Source organism: Notamacropus eugenii, chromosome 2, assembly GCF_028372415.1.
Source record: "Notamacropus eugenii isolate mMacEug1 chromosome 2, mMacEug1.pri_v2, whole genome shotgun sequence".
Taxonomy (NCBI): Eukaryota; Metazoa; Chordata; class Mammalia; order Diprotodontia; family Macropodidae; genus Notamacropus; species Notamacropus eugenii.
This window is the reverse complement of record NC_092873.1, coordinates 91817090-91844028: the sequence shown is the minus strand read 5'-3', so window position 1 is coordinate 91844028 and position 26939 is coordinate 91817090. Positions and strand designations below refer to the sequence as shown.

Sequence of the window (26939 nt, the reverse complement as noted above, 5' to 3'; positions counted from 1 at the left end):
GAAGAATCACCACGATGTGGCAGCTGATTACAAGGGAATGGTGAGGAAGAATGAAAACTAAAGAGAGTAAAAGGTTCAGAAGAAATCTATTTCTATGTTTAATGTGGAGTGAAGGGGAAAGAAACAAGAGACAAAGAAATCAACTAAAAATAAATATGAAGTATTTTCTGTTCTTTCAAGAGATATGAGAAGAGAGTATTCTGCAACACATGTAAGACTACAGATATACACTTAGAAGGGACTGCAGAGGTCCTCATTCTTCAAGATGAAGTAGCTAAAGTCCAAAGAAGTTGGGTGACCTGCTTAAGGGTATACAGGTAGTAAGTTATGAGGGATAAGATTTGAATTCAAGGTTTCTGACTTCAGTACCAAAATGCTTTCTACCATAATATATGAAATTAAACATCTCCTGTTGGGACCATTGGCTAAAGGCTCCTGAAAGAAAAAATTTAAAATTGTACTAAAATGAGATTTTTAGATTTCAGATGGATTTAATTAATCCTCTCTACCTTATTCTTCCCTGTTGCCACTATTCACTATTTAGAAATACAAGCATGGGTGAGAGACACTGAAAGGATTAAGACTCTAGAGGGTGTGAAAGCAGTATAGCATATGATCAATACTTACTTGTGGCCATTCAGAGCTGCATGGTGTAGAGGAGTATAACCAGTGCTATCAACACAGTTCACGTTGGGTCCTCTCCATATGCTGTAGTAAAGATAAAAATCAAAGAATGAAGTCACAGACCAAATTTGAAGACAGCAAGAAAAAAAGATTTATCAATAGTCTTTAATCAAATCTGTTCTCTTTTTAAAATTGTTGATGGTAAAGGACAGAAGCAATTAACTATGGAATTGTGTGACACAAAAGTTACAAATAGTTTACGCAGAAGATTTAGAGCAAGAATAGTTTTAAGTGGACATCTAATATGACTTCTTCATTTTAAAATTTTTAAAAGATACTGGAAGGTATTGATCAAGCTCACCTAGACAGTAAGTTGGCAGGGCTACTCTGGATCCAAACTGAGGTTCACTGGCTCCAAATCCAATGTAATTTCCGCTAAACCACACTGCTTCTCAATCAAATTCTATTCTTATCTCACCTTCCTAACATAATGCAAAAAGTAGACTAAGAGGTATAGTGGACAGAGCATTGAATTTTAAGATGTAGAATATAGGTTTCAAATTCTGGAGTGACCCTGGGCAAGTAATTTAACCTCTGTAGGCCTCAGTTTTCATGTCTGCAAAAAGAATGGTTTGAACTAGATGAAATTTAAGGGCCCTTGTAGCTTTAAATCTATGATCTAAACGAGTTATTTTCATATTTGTCATCAAAATATTACTATGAAGTGACTGACTTTACAATTCTACTTTACGAGTAAAGCTGAGACCAGAAGATAATTTGCCCAAAGATATAAAAAAATTTAATGACAGATCCAAAAGAGTCTGCATTTATGAACTAATTACTCTACACTCAACATTCAGATGAAACAATTAAATTATTAGATATTAATAAAATTCACAAAATGACTATTACAGACAGTAAGTTGCTGTAGGAGTTCAGAGAGAAAAGTCATCATTATTGGCTAGAAATGTAGTCAGGGAACCCAAATATGACGTTCCTAATTCAGCACTTTACTAAGAATGTTATCTCAAACCATCTCCATCCCAAAATAGCCCTAGGACTGGAAATTAAGCCCCTTGTTTTTGGCAGAAGAGCAGGACTGAACAATATTTCCACCTTCCTTCACTCTTTCTGCCTAAAAAAGAAACCTTGCCTAGAAACTTAATTATAAGGGAAGCCACTGACACAAGTGCTATGCATACTCTAGAGCACTGATTCTTAAACTTTTGGTCTTTACAACCCAAAAAATTTACTGAGGACCCCAAATAGTTTTTATTTAGGTGGTAATAGCTGTCAATATTTATCATGTTAAAAATGAAAACTCATACATTACATTTTTTCATTTAAAAATAACCCATTACGTATATAAATAATGTATTTTTTATGAAATTAGCTGTATTTTCAAAACAAAAAAAATTAGTGAGAAGAAAAGTGTTGCTTTACATTTTAGCAAATACCTTTGACATTCGGTTTAACAGAAGAAAATTAATTTCTCATATCTGATAGGTTTTGACATGTTGTTTTGATTGATGTGTATGAAATAGCCAGGCTTTACATAGAAATATGTAGTTGGGAAATGAATGTGTATCTTAAGAGCTTTTTCAGATAACTGTAGATATTCTTCAATACTCCATCAAAATTCAACAAATGGTAGCTTCTTAATGATTAGTTTCAATGTGAAATCTGAAACCAAAGCAACGATTTTTCATACTGTTATACGATTTTGTATTATCACGTATTGGCCATCTGAAAAATACTGGTTCACTGAATTACGCCGATATTCCAAATGTTTATAGGTTTCATATACAGTAACAAAAAAAACCCAAAAACCAACATGTGTTAATATCACCACCAATCTTATCAGAAAAGTTAAGTGTGAGGAGGCTGTCAAACTCATGGTAGCAAATATAAATTCAAAAATTCTAATTTTCACTTCAAAGCTTGAATTTTATAATTGGAAGTAAATAGTTGTTTTCCATGAAGTAAAAGACTCTTTTCATTTTTGAGAAAATGCCAGCCAAATGCCCAACTCTGGCATGAGGTTTTATGAAAACAGTGACTTGTTCATTTCACAATCCTCCTAGGGCTTTTCCTGAAGACAACCAACCATACATGCTTTGTGTGTACTTGCCATTTTTGTCACATAAACAGGGGATCTTGATTCAAAAATATTTTTATTGCTTCATCAAGGATATTCACAAATGAAACTGGCATTATTTTGACTGTGAATACATTGGTGACTAGTAGCACATTGTGGAGCCACTGCCTTGATGCATGCAACACCAGTAGTTTTACCCATCATTGCTATACCACTGATGCAAATGTCAACACAATAGTAAAGGGATAGGGATAAACTATCAGATTCAAGACAGTTATCCAATACTTTGGATATTTTAGTATCATTTGTGTTTACTGTTGACTATATAAAAGAACTTCTTCTATGATTAATTGGTGCTGATAAAAGACAAATTATTGATGAGAGAAATGCAGTTAAAACAACTTTGAGATATCATTGTATACCTACCAGACTGGCTAAAATGATAGAAGGGGAAAGTGACAAATGTTGGAGAGGATGTGAAGAAATTGGAACACTAATTTATTGTTTGTGGGATTGCAAAATGATCTGCCCATTTTGGAGAGCAATCTGGAATTATACCTAAAGAGTTACTTGGTCTATTTCCAAAGATGATAAGGGAAAAAGGAAAAGAAACCATATGTTTTAAAACATTTATAGCAGCTCTTTTTGTGGTGGCAAAGAACTGGAAATTGTAGAGATGTCTAACTGAGGAATGGTTGAACAAGTTGTAGTATATGATTGGTCTGTAATACGGCTGTACTAGAAGAAATAGTGAGCTCAATGATTTTAGAAAAGCATGGAAAGACTTACAAAAAATAATGGAGAGCAAAATGAGCAGAACCAAGAGAACATTGTAGACAGAATCAGCAATATTGCTTTAACACAACTTTGAGGGACCAAGTTACTTTGTCTATTATAAATACCCAAATTAACTATAAAGGACATATGAAGAAAGACAGTATCTGTACCCAGAGAAAGAACTAATAAAGAGATGAATAAACTAATTTTACACATACACAAACAAAATTTAGAAGGCAATTTGGCTGTATATTTGAAAGGAATAGCAAGTTGCGCATGTAGATTTGAGATGTACAATGGTCTTTTTATTGAACTATGAAAATGCTTGCTTTATTCCATAAATTAAAAAGAAAAATTTAAAAATAACATTAACAATGAAAATTTTAAAAAGCCAGAAACTTTACATGAAAAAAGAATATGAGTGAAAGGCAAATACTGTCTTAGTATTATCATGAAAATAATTTTAACTTCTCAGACCCCCTAAAAAGGTCCCAGACACTCCCTAGGGGGTCCACAAATCTCACAGAACTGCTGTTCTAGGGAAACAGCAGGATTCAATTTTCTGGGTCAATAACTGAGTGTTCTCAAAAAAACATTAAAACTCTGTCAAAAGAATTACAAAGGACAGCAGAAAAAGAGAACACAATTGTACTAAAGAATTTATTTCAACTCCTAAAAATTAGAGTCTCAAAGCATAAGTGAAGGATAATTTAGAAAGCTATAGCATTATGCCAAGTATTCATGACATATACACATAATATAAGACTAGAATCTCTCTCTCTCACCCAGGCTGGAAATTACAGAGGCCACTCACCATCCTGATACTACTATAAATCGGTGCAGGAGCTTTAACCTGTTTTGTTTTTCCAGCATGAGATAGTCTACCCCTCCTCAGGAAAAGTTAGAGTCAAAAAGCATTTATTAAGCACCTACAATGTGCCTGGGGATACAAATGAAGGCATCAGATAGCACTAGCACTCAAGGAGTTCATAACCTAATGGAAGAAGACAAAGCATAAAATGTTGAAAATCAAGGACGGGGAGGAAGACTAGGCATGGGGGCATGTTAAAGAACAGCAGTCAAGGGGAAAATCATCTGAGAATCTATGAATTAAAAAGTTGACTGAATCATGCACCATGATGAATTTTTGGAGACTATGAAGTCCAGAGGTGAAATGTCCTAGGTGAAGAGAAATGAAGAGGTGAATGTCCTACGTGGAGAATCTGGGCCAAGCTTTCTCTCTAATGCCCACCCTCCACAACGGCAGGGACTGGGGGGAAAGCAGGGAGAGTTGACAAGGTGAGAGTTACAGAGTTAGCATTTCATCTTGCCAGGATGATGAGCGTTTAGAGATCATAAGTCCAAGAGGAAACAGCCTGATAGTTCCTGGCTCAGAGGGACTCTCCCTCTACCTTAATTCTACCTTTCTGCAAACATCTAACCAGTTTTGCAGCCTGCCTTTCAGAACTCCCAAGCTCAAGTGATCCACCTAGCTTCTGTCTTCTGGTAGCAGGGATTTACAGGCATGTACCAAATATCAAATGAATGTGAAGGCCTCAGGAGGGCTGGGTAGACCTGGTTCAGAGAAAAAAAAACAGTAAAAGTAATCAGAAAATCTAGCTTCAAATCTTGCCTCTGAGAAAAACTTGAGAAAGTTACTTCATCTCCCTAAGGGCTCAATTTCTTCGTTTACAAAATAAAGGGATTGGCCAGGATGACCTGAAAAATCCCTTCTAGTTCTAAATAGTATAATGTTAAGGGTGACAAGAAACAAAGGATGAGAAGGCACAAAGTAGACTGTAATCAAGTGGGAGAAGACACATAGCTGAAATCAAAGATCTATTCTAGAACAGAAGAATCACAACTGAGGGCTTTCTGCCCCCATGGCATTCCTACACTATCATGTCTCCTCCAAAAGTCCATTTGGGCACGTGTGGGCTAGAAAACATATGACCCAAATCAGTTGTTCACTTATCAGGGAGTTTCAGTGTGCTTTGTTTTTTACATTACAAACATTTACAGATTACCCCTCTGGTAACAAAATAAAACAATTAAGCAAAACTAACAAAAGAATGACCAGAATGACCTGATCTGAAAGTGCATGCAACATTCTATTTATTTTTAAGGAACAAATGTCTATTTTCTTTCCCTTCTACTCCCACCCTATTTTTAAAAAGAGAAAAGAAAAATAAATTCTTTGTAACAAAGATGCATAGTCAAGCAAAACACAAAAATATGTTTCATTCAGTCCCTTAAATGCATCACCTCTCTGCCAGAGTTGGCATATTTCATTATCAGTTCTCTTGGTATTATGGATGGTCATTACACTGATCATCGTTTTTTACAGCATTCAAAGTTGCATATCTTAAAATAAAATTTTGTAGTTCTGCTCATGTCATTCTTCATCAATCTACAAAAACTCTTCAAAATTGTTCATGTTTATAACACTGATGTTAGAATATAAGTTAAGACCCTCTATTTCCTCATTTTTTATAGCACAACAATATTCTATAACATTCATATAGCATATTTATTTAGCCACTCCTTAATTGACATCCTTTTAATTTTTTCCATTTTTTTTCTGCCACAACAACAACCAAAAAAAACCTGCTACAAATATTGTCAAATATTTCCTATTTCTCTGATCTGTTTGGGGCACAGATGGAGTCTTTGGCTCTCTGCAGTCTTCTCCTGAGCAAGTTTTTAATTTAAGAAAGATGGTTGCTAACATTCCCCACTTCTACACAGGTTTCTTCTTGGCTAGCATTCTAAAACAAGAGCTACTTAAAAACTGTACTTCCTTCATTCAACAGTTTCCTTGAGCTGTTCTAAAAACACAGAGATTATAAAGGTTAGTCCAGCACCAAGCTAAAACAAACAAACAAAACCCAATGTGCCCAGAGAATGTGCAAAAGAGGCTCTAGAGAAAACCAGGACTGAATTCTAAGCAATAATTACCCAGTTCAGATGGGAAAGAAATATAGTTTAACTTGTTTCCTGTACTACATCCTCAAGATTATACAGTTAAGACAGAAAGCTAAAGCAAGTTTAAAAACAGACATACACAATCCACTTTGTTGACTTCTTCTCCAACAGTATCCCTATAAACTTAACAGTCTTCATAAATAAAAGTTTGTGATAAAACTTAGGAAGAAAAGAAGTGTTGCAAGTTAAAGGTCAAAATATAGATATTTTTTTCTCTTCTTGTTTCTTCTTTCACAACATAACTAATATTCAAATATGTTTTACATGACTGCATATATGTAATCTATATCTAATTGCTTACCGTCTTGAAGAGGAGAAAAAGAAGAGAGAAAATTTGGAACTTAAAAAATTTTTAATGTTAAAAAGTGTCTTTGCATGTAATTGGAAAAAATAAAATGCTATTAAAAATTTAAATATATACACATATATTAAGATATATTTATATACACAAATATATATTTAATAATATATAATTTAACATATAATTATATTATCAAAATTATAACACAATTTAATATATTTAATATAATATGTAATATATGTATTAAACATATATATACATATGTGTATATATATATACACAATATTATCCCTTTTCAAAAAAACAAACTGAATCTGAATTTAAAAGATTAAGCTATATTTAGTTCTATCAGCCTATTCTCATAACCTACATAAAACATAACTGAACTTCTGATAATCCTTCTTTTGATTATTTAAAAAAATCTATATAAATTTTGGCAGTGACAAAACCTGTGCATACCAAACTTACATCACTAAACTATATTTTTCTTTTTTCTTCTTCAGCAAAATGTTGAGACCAACCTCAAACATATAAAACCATTTCCACATTGCTATTCTGGGGAAAAAACATGACTTACAAATAAAGTTAAACAAAATATCCAAATGAGACAATATTCTATATGTAGCAGAAGTTGTATTTAAAAATTGTTGGGAGTTCTTTTCCTCTTCTTTTTCCTCAGTTATTTTTTTGAAAATCGATGCTTTCTCTATCTACTTGATAAAGCAAAAAAGGACACTAAGCCCAGAAAACATAACAACTTTCTTTATTTTCTGATAATGTTGACAGTTTCTTCTGTTCCTAAATCTTTGAGTATTTTCCACAAACTGGCAAAAACTAAGAGATGTTAGATTCCTTAAAACACAGCAGTCTGAGGTCCCATTTGTGACAAAACTCTTAGATAAGGAAGGCTACTGATAGTACTAAAAACAGGTAAAGATTGTAACAGCTTTGCTATTTGAAGTTCATCATACTGTTTTGCATGTATTCACCTTCTTCCTTCAGTATGATACCCTCTCAGTAGTCACCTAAAAGACTCCAATAATGACTCTAATGCTTATTTGACACAATTTTGACATCTAAATTAACACCTCACAAGTATTTTCACAGTCCCTTCAAATTCTTTCACTTTAATTGTACTTAACAGCACAAGAATCATCCAAATATCAATGTCAGAGAAAATTTTCCTAATGCATGACCTCCATCACCTTTGCTCTGACCTCTAACATGAGTTCATCAGGTCAAGGACATGCATTTCTCAGCTGGGTAAGCATATTCTAGATTCCCTACTTTAGCATTCCAAACCGCTATGATGAATGTGACATTTTTTTGGTGTTATTTCTAGAAGATGTTGTAGGTCTTCATAGAACTGATCAACTTCAGCCTCTTCAGCATCAGTGGTTGCAGTGTAGATTTGTATTACTGTAATTCTTTACAATGTACCTTGAATTCTAACACATACCATTCTTTTGATATTTTTGAGATTATGCACTAACACTGCTTCTCTCACTCTTTATATTGACTATGAGGGCTACTCCATTTCTTCTAGGGAATGAATCTTGTATATGTACTGATCACCTGAATTAAATTCACTCATTACTGTCCACTGACACCCAAGATGTCAATACTTATACTTTCCATCTCCTGTTTGATCACAACCAGATTACCTTGGTTCACAGATCTTACATTTGTGCAATGCTGATCTTTATAGCATCGGACTTTTCTTCCATCACGGGACACATCTGTAGCTAAGCTTCCTTTAGGGTTTGGCCCATTCACTTCATTAGTACTGAAGCTACTTGTATTTGTCCTCCGCTCTTCTCCAGCAGCATGTTGGATGCCTTCCAATCTGAGGGAATCATCTTCTGGTGTCATATCTTTCATCATTTTAATATTGGCAGATACATTTTTTTAAGAGTATCTGCTTGCAGCGGTTACAGAATTACTTTCTCCTGCTAGCCTGTATTTGGGGCATTCTCATTTAAAAAGTGATTTTTTTATGTAGGTCAGTATCTTCTTTGGTTTACTCATCTTTCCTGCTTTAGTTCTCCAGTTGAGGCTTTGGCCCAGAGTGAGGTTCTACCCCCTGCTACATGTCTGAGGAGGTGTTTCAAGCCTGCTTGGTCTTCCTGTAGGGTCACCCGAGTTCCTGCTCTGAACTCCTCCTCCCAGAGTTAGGCCCTCTTGGATCTCTGCATTTCAGTGATCTCAATTTTTAGGTCCCTCTAAAGCATCTCAGAACAAAGTAATAGGGACTTCAGAGGTCTAGCATTCATGGGCTGTCCTAGTCTGAGCAATACCATCGTGCAGTAGTTGCTGCCTCTTACAAAGTCCCAACTGTGTTTTCAATCACCTCAAGGATTTCTGAGCACTCTGGGGCTTTCTTAGAAAGGTTCTGCACTCTTGTTGCTTCCAGATACAGAACCTATAAGGCCACCACATCTCTAGCCCATCTATGATGATGCTTGAAGGCTGCTATACTGTTTGTTTGCCTGTTTGGCTTTACTAGTGGCTGCCTCACTTATTGCCCAGAAAGCTTTTGTGAAGGTCTAGGGTAGAAGTAACTTACTAGTTTTTCACTGGACTTCTTTATCATAATCTGGTGAGAATTTTTGCTGGAGTAGATATATAAGAAATCAGGAAGCTGCCTCTGTTCTGACAGACATCTTGGTGGGAAGTTCTTTATTTAGTTTTAAAACTCTATGTAGCCCAGCCCCAGTATATCTTTCCCACCTCATTAGACATTACTCATCCTCCTGCACTCTGTGATCCAAAGAAAAAGGCTTTCTTACTGTCCTTCACACATGATTCCCATGTCCTTTCTATAGGCCTCTGCACTAGCCATCCCTCATGCCTACAATGCTCTTGATCCTCCCCTCCACCCAGAGTCCCTATCTGTCTTTACACTCAAGCTAATGAAATTGAGGGAATGTCCATCAACTGGGGAGTGGCTGAACAAGTAGTGGTATATGAATGTAATGGAATATTACTGTGCTATAAGAAATGATGAGCAAGTGGATTTCAGAAAGTCTGGAAAGCCTTAACATGAACTGATGATTTGTAAAGTGAGCAGAACCAGAAAAAATTGTCCACAGTAACAGCAACATTGTGCAATGATCAGCTACGAATAACTTAGCTCTTCTCAGAAATGAAATGATCCAAGACAATTATAAAAGACTCAGGACAGAAAATGCTATCCGTATCCAGAGAAAGAACTATGGAGTTTGAATACAGACCAAAGCATACTACTTTCATTTGATTTTTGTGGCTTTTCTCTTCTGTGCCATTTCTTCTTTCATAACATGATGAATGTAGAAATATGTTTACATGATTGCACATGTATAACCTATATCAGATGCTTGCTGTCTTGGGGAGGGTGAAGGGAGAAAAAATCTGGAAATAAAAATATTATTAAAAATGAATACAGAAAACTATCTGCATATATTTAAATATATATATAAAACATATATATATCATATTTATATATATATAAAATGCTATTTTTTTTAAAAAGGCCTAGGTTCCAATCCTAATTTTGCCACTTACTTACTACCTATGTGACCTAAGGAGGTTAAGTTGTTAAACCTCTAAGGCCTCCATTTTATCTGCAGAATATGTTTGGTACTTCAGAAGTCTCCTCAATTTTAAATCCAACGACCTAAAGTGCCAGACAGATACCATAGATCTAGACAGTCACAGTCAAAAGTCCTAAAAGTCACAGGATAAGCAAGAACAGCATTAACCAAGAAGAAATCCAAGAGCTGGAATAATTAGTAAAAAACAACAAAAACAAAAAAACACCACATTCATTGGGTAATGTATTTATAGAAAAGTAGTCCAAATTGTAAATATAATCTAATTAGCACTCAGTTAAAACCCAAAAATGAGTTACTGAGGGTCATTTCCTACAAACAGGACCCACCGTGCTATTCTATAAAACATCTAATTAATAAATTACAAAAGTGAAAAGTGAAATGAACTGTCAGTTGTAAGCATACTATTAGATAGTTTTTTAAAAACTGTTTTCAGGGAAATATGTACCTTCTATCTGGGTTTTTTTGTTGTTGTTTTTTGCTGGGGGGTGAGCGATGGGGAGAAAGGTCAGGGTGGGGAAGCAAGTGAAATTTGGAAGCGTCTGTTCTGTGAAATCAAGATAGAAGAGAGATCCCCTCTCCACACCCAACTTACCTATTATTGCTAAGGGAAACTATCATTTTCCCAGTCACCCAGGCTCAAAAACCTAGGAATCATCTTCAATAACTCACCCTATCTTCCCCTACATCCAAGCTAATGACAAGTTTGGTCACTTCTACCTTTGCAACATCTCATATATTTACCTCCTTCTCTCCTCTGAGAGAACTGCAACCAACCTGGTATAGGTCTTCATACCAGACTATAACCAAAGTCTATTAGTTGGTCTTCTGCCTCGAGACTCTGCTACATCTTCCACTCGGTTGTCAAACTTATCTTCCTGAAATGCAGCTTTGACCATGCCACCTGTGGCTCACTATTACTTCCAAGATCAAATACAAAAATCTGTTTGGTTTTTAAATCCATTCATAACCTGGCTTCTTCCTACCTTTTCAATCTTGTTACACCTAATTCCCTTCCAATTACTCTGAGATCTACTGGCATTGCTACTTTTCTTCACTTCTGGACTCCCAGTGTTTTCACTGGCTTTTGTCCATGACTGTAATGTTCTTCTCTCTCCTGGTTTCTCTGGCTTCCTTCAAGTCTCAGCTAAAAGTCCACCTTCTGCAACTAGTCTTTCTCCATCTTCCTTAATCTTAATGTCTTCTCTTTGAGACGACCTCTAATTTACCTTTTCTAGATCTTGTTTCTTCAGTGTTGTCTGCATGCTGTTTCCACCATCAGACTGTGAGGACCTTAAGAGATAGGTACTATCCTTTGCTTTTCTTTATATGCCCATTGCTTAGTTCAGTACCTGGCACATTAACAGATGCTTAATAAACGTTAGTGGAATAGGACTATGGCTAAGAAGGGCAAAAGATATGGAAAAAGGGAAAAAGTAAAGGAAGGAAATCCTAGCTTATCTTAAGACAAAACATTTGGAAAGCTACATGGAATTCTGGTCACCAAATCTTAATACATGCATAAATATACATATATACATTGGAGTAAAATAAAAGCTACTGGTTATATTGTAAAGGGAGTTATTTTTCTGGTATGGTTTGGACTAAATGGCTACTGAGTTTTCTTCAAACCTAAATCCATTGTTCTTAGTTCTGCCCTGAGGGGTCCAAGCTGTCTAAGTCCAGTCCAGAAAGAACACTGGTTTGCAGTCGGAGAACTTAGAGTCTTCCTGACTCTAGATCTGGCACTCTATCTACTGAGTCACCCAGCTGCCCATCAAAAACTGGAAACAGGAGCATAAATTCAGAGCCAATTGCGATGGGGTGTGTGTGTGGGTGCGTGTTAGGGGCATGGTGCCCCTGGGATGTGGAAAATCTACCCCAAATTTTTTAACCTTCCCTCAGTACCAGAGAAGGTCTGATTTTTTTTCTTTTTGTTCATGGGGTGTTTATAGTACTTTATTGTAAAATTTGGGTTAAGTATCTGGTCTTATATAAGCTCTGTGTCTTCTGCTGGCCTTCATACGGCTTCCGCAATACTTCCCCCAAAATTCCCATTTAACTTCTTATGTTGACCCAAAATCTATGATGGGGAAAGTCAAGATGAGGAAGAGATAACTGCATTTCAAGTCTATTAGTCCAACATCCTCATTTTACAGATGAGGGCAGTGAAGCCTGGAGAGGTTAAGTAAATTAGCCACCATCACCTACGTCAAACTTGTACCCCATGGAGGGAAACATAGTAGTGAAGGATCAAGTCAATGGTATTAGAGAATCACTAGTGACTCTTTGGGAGTACTCCTGGAACCATAAGGGAAAGATGTAGCTTTGCTCTGGAATCTAAGATTCATATGTACGAGTTGGGATAAGAATCCTCTGAGCTCATATGGACTAGACTCTCTATCCTCTTCCCTCTTGTTTCACACTTCTTTTCCCTATCCATTATTACCCCCTTTTCCCACCAGACAGAACACTGACAGGGTATCAGTGTGCCCTGAAGTTTGAAAGTTATACTTCCTTTGTCCACTAGTGGACTCTCTGAAATGTTATAATGCCACATTACACCCCTACTTCTTGATTCCCCTTAATGTATATGAGTGCCTTTCCTCTGAGATAACCTCCAATTGAAGACTGCATTTATCTTGTTTGTACACAACTATTTTCATATTTTCTCCTTCATTAGATCATATGCTCCTTGAAGACAGGGACTGTTTTTTGCCTTTCTTTGTACCCCCAGTGCTTAATATAGTGCCTGTCACATAAAAGGTACTTAATAAATGCTTGCTGACTAGCTGACTTTAAAAAAGAAAAAAGCCAATAATCAACAATCACATGACAAAGTTCTCCATCTCACTATTTGCAAAAGAATGCAAACAAGCTATCCTCAGTAAATTGGTAAGGAAAATAAAACATAAAAAAAGTCAGTATTAGATGACATGGTTAGACCTGTGCTTCAGTAGTGTCACCAGTGGAATAGGGCCTAGAGGAGAGGCTAGAGGCACTGAGACCAAACACAAAGCTATTACAGTAGACTAGCTGTGAGGTAATAAGACCTTAAGGGGCCATCCCTTGAGTAACTACTTAAAGAAGCCTATTCATTGAATGGGTGTATTTCACTCAAAGTGAGAATGCTATAAGACCTTAGCCTGAAAGGGCCAGGGTCTCCCATTGCATTCTGGGCTATCTCCAGCCATCCTGATGAACATCAGGCCACTGGACCCAGATGGCTCAGGAGAAGAAGGTGAGGTTGGTGACCTTGCACAGCCCTCCCTCCCTCAAATCAAAGTCAACTGCAAGTCATGTCATCATCTTGATGTCATGGTTCTCTTTGAGAACAAAGGACAAACACAACAACAACAACAAGGGTGCCCTACTTTGCCTCTCCCTGGTTAAGGTTCTGCCTCAAGATGGCTCTAACAAAAAGAGAGCTGGAGGAGCATGATGTGCTAAAAATAACAACAAAATCCACAATATAAAAATATATGCTTAATGGTTATTTGCTACTGGCTCAAGTGGCACCTTACATTTGTGTTGCCCTACACATATTCATCATAAGATCTTCACAACAACCCTGCCAGATTAGCAGCACAAGAACTATTAACCTCATGTAACAAAGAAGAAGCTAAGCCTTTAGCAATGTGCTTACTCAAGATCACAGGACCAGGGAATAAGCAGAGTAAAGGTCTTCTAAATCTAAAGTTCTTGCCTCTCTACCCAGATGCTTTTCAAATGTAACAGAAATAAGTAAACTGAAGGAGAGTGTCCTATTGTGGAGTTTTTCCAAAGTTCCTACATGGGATATAGAGGAGGGCTTATGGTATAAGTTTATTTCTGAATAAGACTTCCATTAAAAGACTGTTTTGTTTTCACTGGGAAAAGGCAAAAAGCAAAAAAGTCCACTGTATATTGTGTCTTAGCTGTGTCCACTCTATCCACTGAGCCACCTACCTGTCTCTTAGGTTCCCATAGGGATTATAAAGGAGGGATTCTGGGGTAATTTATTTCTGGGTTTGGCCTCCATTAAAAGACTTTCACTGGAGAAAGTAGAATTAAGTCAATTACTACATTGTTTCTTAGTGACGCCTAACACATTGTGTTTGAAAAGTAGACACCTATTCCAATTACCTAAACATTGTTGGGAAGGAGATCAAAGTAATCTTCAGGTTAGTAAAAGTATGTAAAGTCTTAGTAGCCAGCATTTCTACCATCAGTGCCTTTCTAATTTCTATGGAGACTGTAGGGGTCCACAGAGAGATAGAGCAGAAGTTGAGACACTGTTGCAAATAAAATTGATTCCTATCTCTCTAGAACAGAGAGAGGACAGTGGAAGTTATTCTGCCCCAGTTCACTCTAGGGTGGGAAGCTGCAAGTGGACAGGAGGCATCTGTTTGCTTCAATGTCTTCATAAAACAAGTGATTGGGGATTTAAGCCCAGGGAAAGGCACAAAAGACCAAAAGCAGAATCAGTCAGAAGTTGAATGACAGCAAGGGAATTGAATTGAAGGGGAAAAATGAAAGGAAATAAAAATTTAAAAATCCAGAACTTTTGAATCCCATTAGTTTAAGTGGTATGGAAAACTTATTTCCCTCATCATCTTTCCCCTTTCCTTTGTTTTTAGTTGGAGATTCTGAGGCAGGAAGTGTGCAGACCCTTTTCCCTCAATTCTATTCTATGAGACAAGGGGTATGACCAGGAAAACTGCCTGGCTACACTCAAAGATCTAGGAAGGTAATCTGTTTAGAGAAGGTTCAGGAGATGCTTAGTTGTGTCTTGGAGCATTTGGTCTCATCCCTTTTCACTTTCTTTATATTTACGGAATGAATTATATGATCCTAGCTAAGTTTATGAATCTATGAGTAAAGTGAGTATAGAAAGAGAAGAGCCAAAAGTCATGAGGCTCATAAGCTACATGTAGACTGTAGATTTTGTATTCTAGTATCCTTTACAACATTTCATTTCATTCCATAGATTTCAGGCCCTAACATGGAAAATTAATCCAAGCAATTTAAATGACATTGCAGCATGGATGTGGCAGTGTGGAAGCAGCCAAGGCTTTTGTAGGATGAGGACCCCTTGGTAGCCAGAAACAAGGAAGCTACCTTCCCATCATGTGCTGGAGAAAAACTGATAAAGCTGAGCTGGCAGCTCAAGGAGAGAGTCACCTATCAACAATTGTGACACTGCTCCAAGCTAATTAAACACACTCAATTGGTAACTGATACACTGATATGCTTTCATTCTTTAAGCTTAAAGAAGCTAGCACTTGAGCTACATAACCAAAAGGCCCCACATCAGGACTAGTGTCATTTCACAGGCATTTGCTTCTAGAATCGTTGGATTTAGAGCTGGAAGAACCTTAAAAATCATCTAATTCATTCAACCCACTCACTGTACAGATTTCAAAACTAAGGACTAAAGAAGCTAAAGGATCTGTCCAAGTGCACATAGGTACTAAGTAACAGAACCATGATCCCAAGTAGGGTTTTTTGACTCCTAAATCTGTTTTCTTTTATAATAATATACTACAGGTTTATGCAGCAGTTGGGATTGAGGGGAAGGAACAGAGGCTATTGTATTTCAAGCAAAACAATTCTGTCACTAGCTCAGCAAGAGTTAGGCACCTCTCTGTTGCAATTTTAGGTGTCACTGAGCATAAGAGCTAAAAGAGTTCTTAGAAATCCTCTAATCTAAGTTCTTCAATTTATTAAGAAAAAAACTATAATTCACAGAAATGATTATATAGCCTAGTTAGAGATGGAGACTGAATTCAAATCCAGGTTTCCCAGTTCCCAGATCAGCTGACTTTCCATTACGCTAGCCAGCCTGTGCTACTTTCTCACTGTTTATTTATTCTTCCCTTTTAACCATATTCCCCATCCCTCTTCTCTCTCATGTATTACAGTCTCTTTTAGAAAGATCAAGCCCCCATTCAATAGTGCCGAACACCTAACACAAGATGATGATGATGATGATGACGAATGTTGTTGTGTTCGTCCCCTGTTTTTGTGGAAGACCATGACATCGGAGCAATGATGACATGACTTGCACTTGACTGTGTTTTGAGTGAGGGAGGGCTGTGCAGGTCACCAGCCTCACTTTCTCCTCCTGAAGCCCACAGATTGCACAACTATAGGTCCCTATCCAAACTCTACTTAATGGCTGTTTTATGGATCCTCCTGGCTTAAGAGTGATTATCAATACTAACTGTTGTTCTTTCCCTCTCAGCTTGATTTAGTGATGAGGATAGCTAGCATTTAAATAACACTTTGAGGTTTGCAAAAAAAAAAAAATTTACATTTTTTAACTCACTGGATCCTTACCATACTCTTATGAAGTAAGTGTCTTCATTCTCCTCATTTTATACATGTGAATCCTAAGGTACATGGGGTTAAGCGACTAGGCCAAAGTCACAAAGCTAAAGAGTCTGAGACGATTGAACTTATCTTCCTCATACCAAATCCTATATTTTATCAGATAATTAATAAAAATTGAACAGTTAAATCACATATTTGTTTTCTCATGATTTGAAAAACTTAAAGTTTGAAGATTCATGAGGTTTACCTGGGCTATTAGTGAAAAATATAATAACAGTATAGGAGACAGGTTACAAAGTAGAGAGATTGCCTGGCCTGGAGTTAGGAAGATTCACCTTCCTCAATTCAAGGTCTCAGACACTTACTAGCTGTGGGACCCTGAGCAAGTCACTGTACCATTTGCCTCAGTTTCCAAATATGTAACTGAGCTGGTCAAGGAAATGGCAAACCACTCCTGTATCTTTGCCAAGAAAACCTCAAATGGAGTCACAAAGAGTCAGTCACTACTGAACAACAACAAAAGCAAAAGTATAGTGTATATTATTAGTACAGTATTAACTAAGGTTGACTGCTTTTCAGAATGTACAAGGAATTTTCACTAAGTGCGAATATCATTATTTCCCTTGAACAAAAGAGATGGGATGCATCTCTCTCAGCATCATTTGGCCAATTCTACTGTGTAGTTTTTTTAAAAAAAATAAAAAGAAAGAAAGAAAGAAAAACTAAGATCCAATCTAGACTATTCACCTCAAAGTTTCTATAATTGTGATCCCAGCAACCCTCATATTCTACACAAAGCAATGATGCTTTAAGAAAATGTCAATGTTATCAATATCCCCCCTCTTAAATATTAAATACCAAATTATGCTTATTAGATGTATATGTGCCAGTTTCTAAATAGTAAAAAAACAGGCTTAATTTCCTGTTTTGCTCCAAAATTTCCCTGTCTCTTCCTCCTAGGCTCAACATTTATGGATTCTGTTAGAATTATTTCAAGATTAAAAGTATTCTACAACAAATTAATTTAGGAAATTCTACTCTTATTTATTTCTGATGTTTTACATTTGGTTAATAGAGAAAATATGTTAATTATTTCTATAAATGAATACTAAAAATTTGTGGCAATCCAATTTTTTGCTGCTTAATGTTCCTCAGCTTAAACTAACTTGAAACAAAAAAAATACATATTTTTCCCATGATTGGATAAGTACTATAGCCACTTAACAATTTCCAATAAACAATCACAAAGTTTTCTCATGTTCTTTTTCTTTTACAGGGTAATTTTAATTACAAACCTTGACTCAGCTACTCTGCTGAGTTCTATGTTTAAAATGATCCTTCAAAAATCAGCTCCTTATAGCCCCTTCCCCTCTCTACACATTTCATTTTGCTTTCTAAAAAGGCACCTAGTAATTATGCAGGAAAAGTTACTAAATAATTCATATCTTTTGACTCTAATATTCCACTAAGACTATACCCCAAAGAGAATACTGACATCAAAAGATAAGCCCTGTTAGTACAAAAATGTTCTAATCAGCATTTATAAGTCAGCAAAACACTGGAAACAAAACACATGCCCAGTAACTAGGGAAAAGCTGAAGGAATTGGAGTATAAAGATATTATAGAACATTATTACACTAAATGGAATGAGAAATAAGAAGAATTTTGAAAGATAAAGGGAGACCTGTACAAAGTGATGCAAAGTAAGAAAGCAGAGACAAAAAAATATAAATAATATAATATATAATATAAAAATATATAATATATCATTATATTAATATATAATACAATATTAATTGATATATGATTATATATAATAATATATAATATAATATAATGTCAATGTGAAAGAGGCACAAAACTTTGATCAATATACAGTTAACACTAGATCTTTAACAAAAGTAGGAGGGAAGTCCTTTTGGTTTTTTAAGGATGATTAAAATATCAAACTATTCTCCAATCTTTTCCTTCCCTCATCCCGGAATTAGAAAATTAAGTTTTTTTAGAACATACTTTGTTTAGGTATTTAGGTAATTTTCAAAAAGTGTCTTTTGTGTCTAAACAACTCTTTTAAACAAACTTTTTTTAAAAAAGCATCTGATACCCAGGTTTTAGTGCCTTCTCTAAATGACTTAAAAACCTAAGCAAACAAATACCTGACTGATAATCAAGAACTTGCAGCACTCTCACTAAGGAACAAGAGACTTGTGTTTAAGATATCACAAAGAAAAAAAGGTGCTCTAAGGGGAATAAAAGGATTTATCATACATTAATTCTGACGAGGAGATAAAACTATCCCTGTTTGCTAACAATATGATGGTTGGAGGAATTAATACACTGTTGGCAGAGTTGTGAAATGGTGACTAACTGGTATGAAAGTGACTAAAATGTCCATACCCTTTGAACAAGAGATTATATTACTGGACTATACCCAAAGAAAGCCTTCAATAAGAAAAAATTCTCCATATACTCCAAAATATTTATAGCAGCATTTTTTGTGATACCTAAGAACTGGAAACAAAGTAGATACCCATTGACTGGGGAATGGCTAAACAAATTGTGATACTTGAATATAATGGGATATTATTGCAAGAAATTATGTGTATGATAAATACAGAGAAGCATGGAAAGATTTACATGGAGGTGAATATGCAGGGTGAAGCAGAGCCAAGAAAACAATACACAAAGTAACTACAATAATGCAAATAGAATGAATGAATGACACACCAAAAAAGTATCAAAAGTAAATGTAACAAAATTACAAAGATCAAATAAGACTCAAATGATGAGACAAAAGATAACTCCAACCTACCCTCTGTGAAGGTGAAAGTCAGTTATGCTGAATTTTTTTCCTCTTTAAAAAAATATTCTCTGGGAAGGGGACAGGGAAGGATATATGGTACAGTATAGTGATGTAAGAAACAGAAAATTAACTTTTGACTTTTTGCTTTTCAAAGGTTAAAACCTAGATTTCAACAGTTCATTTTCAACTCCCCAAAACACACATGCCCCTACTTTATCCACCCAAACATATACACTCACAATACTCCAGAAAAGCTGGATTCTTAGTTACCTGAACATGTCCTGAACATTTTCCACTGCCATGTTTTTGTTCACTGTGTACTATATATGGAATGATTTTCCTCCCACCTCTACCCCTGATGAATATCTTAATGCATAGCTCAAAAGCCACCTCTTCCAAAAATCTTTCCATAGATCAAGGGCTTCTTCCATTAGTAAGAACCTTCTCCCTTAGGTCCTCACTTAGCATTTGGTTTTGCCAATTTCTAATGCAATCATTATACATGTACTTAATTACTAATGCTTATCCTCCAGTATATATATCCAAAGAAATGTGATATTTCTCCAAAGTGCCTAACGTAGCACAGAAAGCAGCGCCTCAATAAATAATAAATTGAAATTGTCAAAACAAGGACCAAAAGCAAAAATCTACTGATGCCAGGGGGCTAAAAAATTTAGGAGATTTGACATAGTCAAATATTTGATAAGTAGTTAAAAGCTCACTACCATGTACACAGCCTTGTGGCTTCCATTAACTACAAGAATCTCTCAGCCCTGGTTCAGGGATTTTGTTCATTATGAATGGACACCTTTATGAATTCAATACATTTTAAAATAAACTTAATGAAATATTTTCTTTTATATCACTAATCTCTTCATTTCTCTCTTGCTGTCTCCTTCCAGGAGCATCCCCTATGACAAAGAATTCTTTAAAAAGAAAAAGAGGAAGAAGAAAAGACATCAGTAAATCTGACAATAAATGCAATGTTCTAAATCCACTGACCTTCCTCCCTTCACACCACATCTGCAAAGGAACAGGAGGAAGTATCTTTTCCTCTCTTTTATCTGGGACCAAGATAATTCTTTGTAATTTTGAAACTTTTATTTTTATTTTTTTTCCCCATTTACATTGTTATTGTGTACACTGTTTTCTTGGTTCCATTTACTCCACTTTTTATCAGTTCACAGTCACCACAGTCATCCTTTCTTACAGCACAAAATATTTCATTACATTCATGTAAAACTTATTTAGCCATTCTCTAATCAATGGACATCTACTTGGTTTCTAATTCTTTGCTTCACCAAAAAAAAAAAAAAAAATGTTGCTTTAAATATTTTGGAATATATGGGGCCTTTATCAGTGATCTCCTTGGGATATATGCCTAACAGAGGAATCTCTGGGTCAAAGAGCAGTCATTTCAGTCATGTCATATGCATAATTTCAAACTGCTTACCAAAATGACTACATTAATTCACAGCTTCAGAAACAATGCAAGTGTGCCTGTCTTTCCACAACCCCTTCAACACTGGCCATTTCCATCTTTTGTCATCTTTGCTCATTTGATGAAAGTGAAATAAAGTCTCAGGATTGTTTTGAATGGCATATCTCTTATTAGTAATGATTTGGTGCATTCTTTCATATGGTTGTTAATCATTTTAAAATATTCTTTTGAGTAATTTTTAAAATAAACTAGTTATATCCTTTGACTACTCTTTATTGGGCAGTGTATTTTGGTTTCATATATTTCTGTTGTTTATATCTTGAGTGCTAAACCCTAAAGTGAGAAATTTTATGTTAAGATTTTTCCCCCAGTTAAGTATTTTTCTTCTTACACTAGGCGTATTAATTCTGTTCAAACAAAAGCTTTTCAATTTCATCTAATAAAAATTATCTATTTTATCTTTTGCAATTCCCTCTATCTTTTTTTTTATAAGAATTAATCTCCTACCCACAGCTGAGGAAGATATAGGATCTGCATCTTCTCTAAAATTTTTGTGGTATGATCTTTAGTATTTAGGTCACACATCCACTTTGAATGTATTCTAGAATATAGTGTAAGAATGTTGGTCTAATACTAATTTCTGGCAGACTATGTTTTCATATTTTCTGTAGACCTTATCAAATGGAGAATTCTTTCTAAAATAATTTGTGCTTTCAGATTCACCAAAAAAAGACCAACAACAACAAAAAAACAACATTGGTTTACTGAGCTCTGTTATTTCTGATTCATCCCTTGTTTTATGGATCTACTTTATTATATTTTAACCAGTACATTTTGGATTTTCTGATTGCTGCTTTCTAATAGAGTCAGAGGTATGAAAGTGCTCCCCACTTCATTCCTATTTTTTCACTATTTCCCTCAATATTTCAAGTATTTTATTCCTCCAAAAGAATTCTACTATTATTTTATCAAGTTCCGTAAAGTATCCCTTAGGTAGTTTGATTGATATATCATTAAAACTGCAAACTAACTGTGATCTTATTATGATTTTTATTATATTAGCATGTCCTAGCCAGAGCACCAATTAATTAAGTTGTCTTTTATTTCTTTAAGGAGTATTTATAATTAAATCTGTACATGTACAGACCCTGCTATGGTAGCTAGACTCCCAAATATTTTATGCACTTTATGGATAGTTTGAAAGGGAATGCCAAAAATACTACACATTTCTAAAGAAAATTTTCTTCCTTGCTATATTTTGTGATCTACAGGGGCTCTACAAATACATAGGATCATTAATGAACAAAATCCAGAGATTTGACCAAAGCTAAGACTCCCTGTTTGAGAATCTAAACTGTGCCATGAAAAAATTCTGTTAATAATAATTCCATAAACTAATAAATTACATGTTATAGCTACTCTATATAATGCAAAGCCTCAACTCAAGAACAGCAGCAAAGAATTTGGTGAACAAAGAAGCAGCTAAGTATGGGTAAAAATAGTTTCGATTTAGTCGAGATGGCAATTTTTTTGTACTGTAAATTGCCTATTGTATGCCTCAGCTGCAAAGTAAAATAATCTCTAAGAAAGAGAAAAGTTTCCATGAAAAGGATCTGTGAGAATAACTGGTCCTTCACCCTTTATACATACTAAAATATTTCTTAATTCTTTATGTCCTTTAAGCTGGAAGTCTGCTATATCTAGAAAATGTTTAGGTTTTTTTTTTCATTTAAATTCAAAATATTTAGTATTAAAGCCCATAGGAAAGGAGGTCTTCAAATACAGGTGTTTCAAGTCTTAGCTATAAAAGCTTAAAGTTGCATTAAGACTTTGGAATAATTCATGGTGGAGATAAATATTCAAAGAAAATCTTTAGTAATTCAGTCTTTGTTAAATTTAAGAGTTGTAGAAAAATCTAGTGCCAAAAATTTCCACTATGAATTTATTCCCCTAAAAGGGAAAAGGAGAAAGTGAAGAAGGCCTGGTAAGACAACTTCCATCTGACATCCATTCTATTAAGAGCATTGGGGGAAGGAGGGGTGAGGGGAAGGAAGGTTCATGATAAAGAGAGAACACACCTAAAAATAAAAAATGCCTAATAAGGAAATTAGTCATGTGCCTTAAGTTTCCTAAGGACATCATGAAAACTGTTGAATTGAAATCAGCATGCTGAACTGTACAGTCTAACAAACAGGATTATTTCTAACCAAAAAAAATAACAAAAACTAAGAAAACACCACAAACATAATTTCAGAAATCACTATATCAGTCTTGATTTAGATTTAAATAGGATTTAGCTGGAATTGACACCTGCCCAAAGCCCTCATTTTACTAATGAATGAACAGGTTCAGTATGGAGACATGTTTGCCTAAGGTCATACACTAAGTAACAGAACTGAATCTAAGTCCAACTTCTCTGACTCGTAAGTTTTTTTGAATCCTAGAAATAAACAGTACTATTCCTAGGAGAGTATGTCATACTATTTGTCAACAACCATCATTTTATTAAGTGCTTACTGTGTAATTCTTTGGTATGCACCAGGGAAAAAATAAAGTTTAGCTACAACATGAGTGCTCCCTTTTTTAAACAATAACATTTTTTGAGAACTTTTACTGCATATAACCAGGAAATAAGAAATACAGGGAATGGGGTATAGAAATTTATCTTGCCCTACAAGAAAAAAGAGAAGATGGGGATAATGGAAGGGTGGGGTGTGATAGAAGGGAGAGTACACTGAGGGAAGGAGTAATTAGAATGCAAGGTATTAGGAAGCGGGGGAAGGGGAGTGATGGGGAGAAAAACTGGACATGTTACAAAGTGATGTAAAAGCAATCAATATTAAAACAAATGACTGAATTAATTACTGAGAATAAATCAAAGACATCTTTAGTTTGGGGAAAAAATTTTTAGTCTAAATTTCCTAGAGGCAGGTAACCTCGGGTAAAATTTGGCATTGATGGAAAAGTTAAGGTTTTAATGGTAAATTTTGCCAGGCCTAGAGGCCTGAGGGCTACCCGAGTCTTCCCTTACCTCTATCCCGAGGTCTTCGGTTGGCCAAACCGGATGCTCGTATGAGAGAACGGACGTTCCAGAGTCGAACAAGGGTTGAGCTTTATTTCAGGGTCTAGTTACAAGTGCAGGGGAATTCTTCCTTAGGAGGGAAAGAGAAAGATCTCCCAAGGAGGCAAAGATCTTACACTAAGAGATTGGAAGTAGAAGTATAAGCGGGGAGAGAGGGGGAGGGGAGAGAGGAGAGAGGAAAAGCGGAGCCTTGTTGTCCTGTCCGCTCCGCGCCCCTCCCACCCAAGAGAGCTTTCAGGCTTTCCTGATCCTACTCAAGCTCCGCAGCGGCACAGCTTGCATCCGAATACCGCGCCTGTTAGGTAACTAGGTGTGCTCCAATCCGGGACAATCTCGAGGGCGGGGAGAGCTCTTCCCCATCACGTCTCTCACGGGAAGAGGCGGAAATACACGAGATAGCTCGGTCCACCTCGACTCCCAGCCGTCTCCTGGGGGGTCTCGTGAGAACTCCAAGATCTAGAAGTTCCCACCTTTACCCGCCCGAGACTGTCCACATGGAACTGAGCTTCCAACCCTAGCAAAATTTGACTTTATGATTGCTATTTAGTCAGGAACTAGAACATGTCTAGAAAGGCATGTAGCCACTTAAGACTTACCTCAAAAGATGTTCCTTAGCCAATCTGAAATTATAGTCATATTTGAAACCTGGTTATTGGAACTTGCTACTTTAAGATGCTTTGGGACTATTAAGCGACTGTTCTTCTGAGTCTAACTCCAGATATGGATGGCAAGAAAGGCTGTCTGAGTCTCCAATCCATGATGCCAGTAAGCCTGTGAGAAGCTGGTATGAAGGGAAAAAGGTGATCTCATGGGAAGGGTGGGAGAGCAACTGTTCAGCCGGGGCTGAGGTAGGATTCTCCTGACTCAATTTCCCCAGTGACACCTGGAAGACTTTAAGCCTGACTGAATGCAAGTTGACAATCTACGCCTACCTGGAAATGACTTGAAGTTGGGGAAGATATTGGTTCCCTCCAATATCCCTACGTTAGTGGCAATTTCCTATAGTCAAAAGATTTGTGAGCTTAATATCAGATATATTAAATTATAGACTGTTGGTAGGGGAACATCTGGGGTTAAGTCTAAACTTAAGCTATTAGGCCTATGACTTTAGACCAACAACAATAAGTTAGGGTCCTTTAATTCTTAGTAATACTGTGGAGGCAATCAGGTGAAGGGCTTGTGAAATTAGCATACATAAATATTATTTGTGTCTCATTTGGTTAATGCTTAAAAAAAAATTCTTTTGTGGTTTATATTGTAAATGCTTTAAAAAGAAGTATCACCTGACCAAAAGTTAGAATTGTTTTATGTGACATGAACTGTGTTAAAAATGAAAAATAAAATAAATAAATTTTGTTGCTTTCTCCACCTTTTCCTTTTAATGAAATTTTGGCTTTATTAGTTTTACAGCTTTTCTGTTTTCTAATTTAACTATTTTTTTCCTTATTTTCAAAATTCCCTTCTTTGTGCTTTGGGTTCATTACTTGCTTTTCTGTTAAATTTCATATTTCATTCCTTAGTCATTTCTTTTTTCCTACTTTGTTAATGTGTGTTCTCAGAGACATAAATATTTTTCTTTTCAGGGCTGCTTTTGCTGCATTACAGAACTTTTGGCATGTTGTTTCATCATTACATTTTCACAATTATTATTTATTGGTAGTTTCTATGTTTTATTTTTTAACCCAATTATTGTTCAGAATATCATTAAGTCTCCATTTTTGTCATTTGTTTGTTTTCCTTGTATTGATTGCAATTAAAGTATTTTAGTATTGATTTTTTTAAAAAAAATAAAATAAAATAAAATAAATTTTGATGGAAAAAATAACATTCTATTTTTTCAAATTACATGTAAAGATAATTTTTAACATTCTTTTAAAAAAAAACCCTTTAGTTCCAAATTTTCCCTGTCCCTACTTCCCCCCTAAAGACAGTAAGCAATTTGATATAGGTTGTACATACACAATCATGTAAAATCATGTGTATTAGTCATGGTGTGAAAGAAGAAAGAGATTAAAAAGAAAAAAAGCATGAAAAAAATAAAGTGAAAATAGTCTGCTTTGAGCTGCATTGAGACTCTATCAGTTCTCTCTGGACATGGACAGCATTTTCCATCAGCAGTCTTTGGGAATTACATTGCATCATTGCATTGCTAAGTAGGGACTCTCCTTTTGTGAATCTTGCAGTGTAATAATAAATAGGAAATAATATTTAAGTACAGCATTAATTCTTAGAAAGTATTTTCCTCAACTCTAAAAGTATGTAGTAAAAGAATTACAGCAGTTTTACAGATAGGAAAACTGATTCCAAAAGGTTAAGCAATTTTCCCAAAGTCAGACTGTACCATCTTCTCCACATCACCCTGTATCAGTAGATTTTACAAGCCATCATACAGTATTACGACATCTTAAGAGTAAACAATGTCCCTTTAATTTTGATCCACTTATTCTGGATTCAGAAATATACAAAGGACACACCAATACTCTACAGTAGTACAGTGGATGGGGGGGAAGGAAGTACTTTCCACCTCCCAATTATAAAAAAAAAATGGGGGGGGGGGGGCAGAGCAAAGATGGCGGACTAGAAAGACACACTTACTGAGGGTCTCCCTCCACAGCCCATAAAATACCTGTAGAGAGGGACTCTCAACAAATTTTGGAGCAGCAGAAGTGGAGAACAACAGAGTGGAAGAGATTTCCAGCCCACAGTGACCTGAAAGGCCCACGGAAACATTAGTTGCACCAGACGTGGAGCCGAGCATGGAGCCCAGCCCAGCCTTGGCCTCAGGGTGTGACAAGACTCTGGGAGGAGGACACCTCAGGGTGGAATCTCCAGTCGCAGCAGCTGATCCTCAGAGCCCTCAGCCCACAGGCACCAAAGGTCAGTGATGGGGTTTTATCAGCTGGCCAGGAAGGGAGAAGGGCC

The 26939-nt window shown here is 35.9% G+C and overlaps 1 protein-coding gene across 4 annotated transcripts in view; it reads right to left on the bottom strand.

Annotated features, from left to right (window-relative positions):
• The window catches only part of ANKS1A (ankyrin repeat and sterile alpha motif domain containing 1A), a 254914-nt gene that overhangs the window by 157242 nt on the left and 70733 nt on the right, over positions 1-26939 (bottom strand). For all 4 annotated transcript variants that reach the window (XR_011974180.1, XM_072641817.1, XM_072641818.1 and 1 more), the window contains exon 2: positions 628-708. Coding sequence is in view for 3 of the 4 variants with exons in the window: in XM_072641817.1 (XP_072497918.1) it covers positions 628-708 (81 nt within the window). In the remaining variant the exon portion in view is untranslated. The remainder of the gene's footprint in view (positions 1-627; positions 709-26939) is intronic.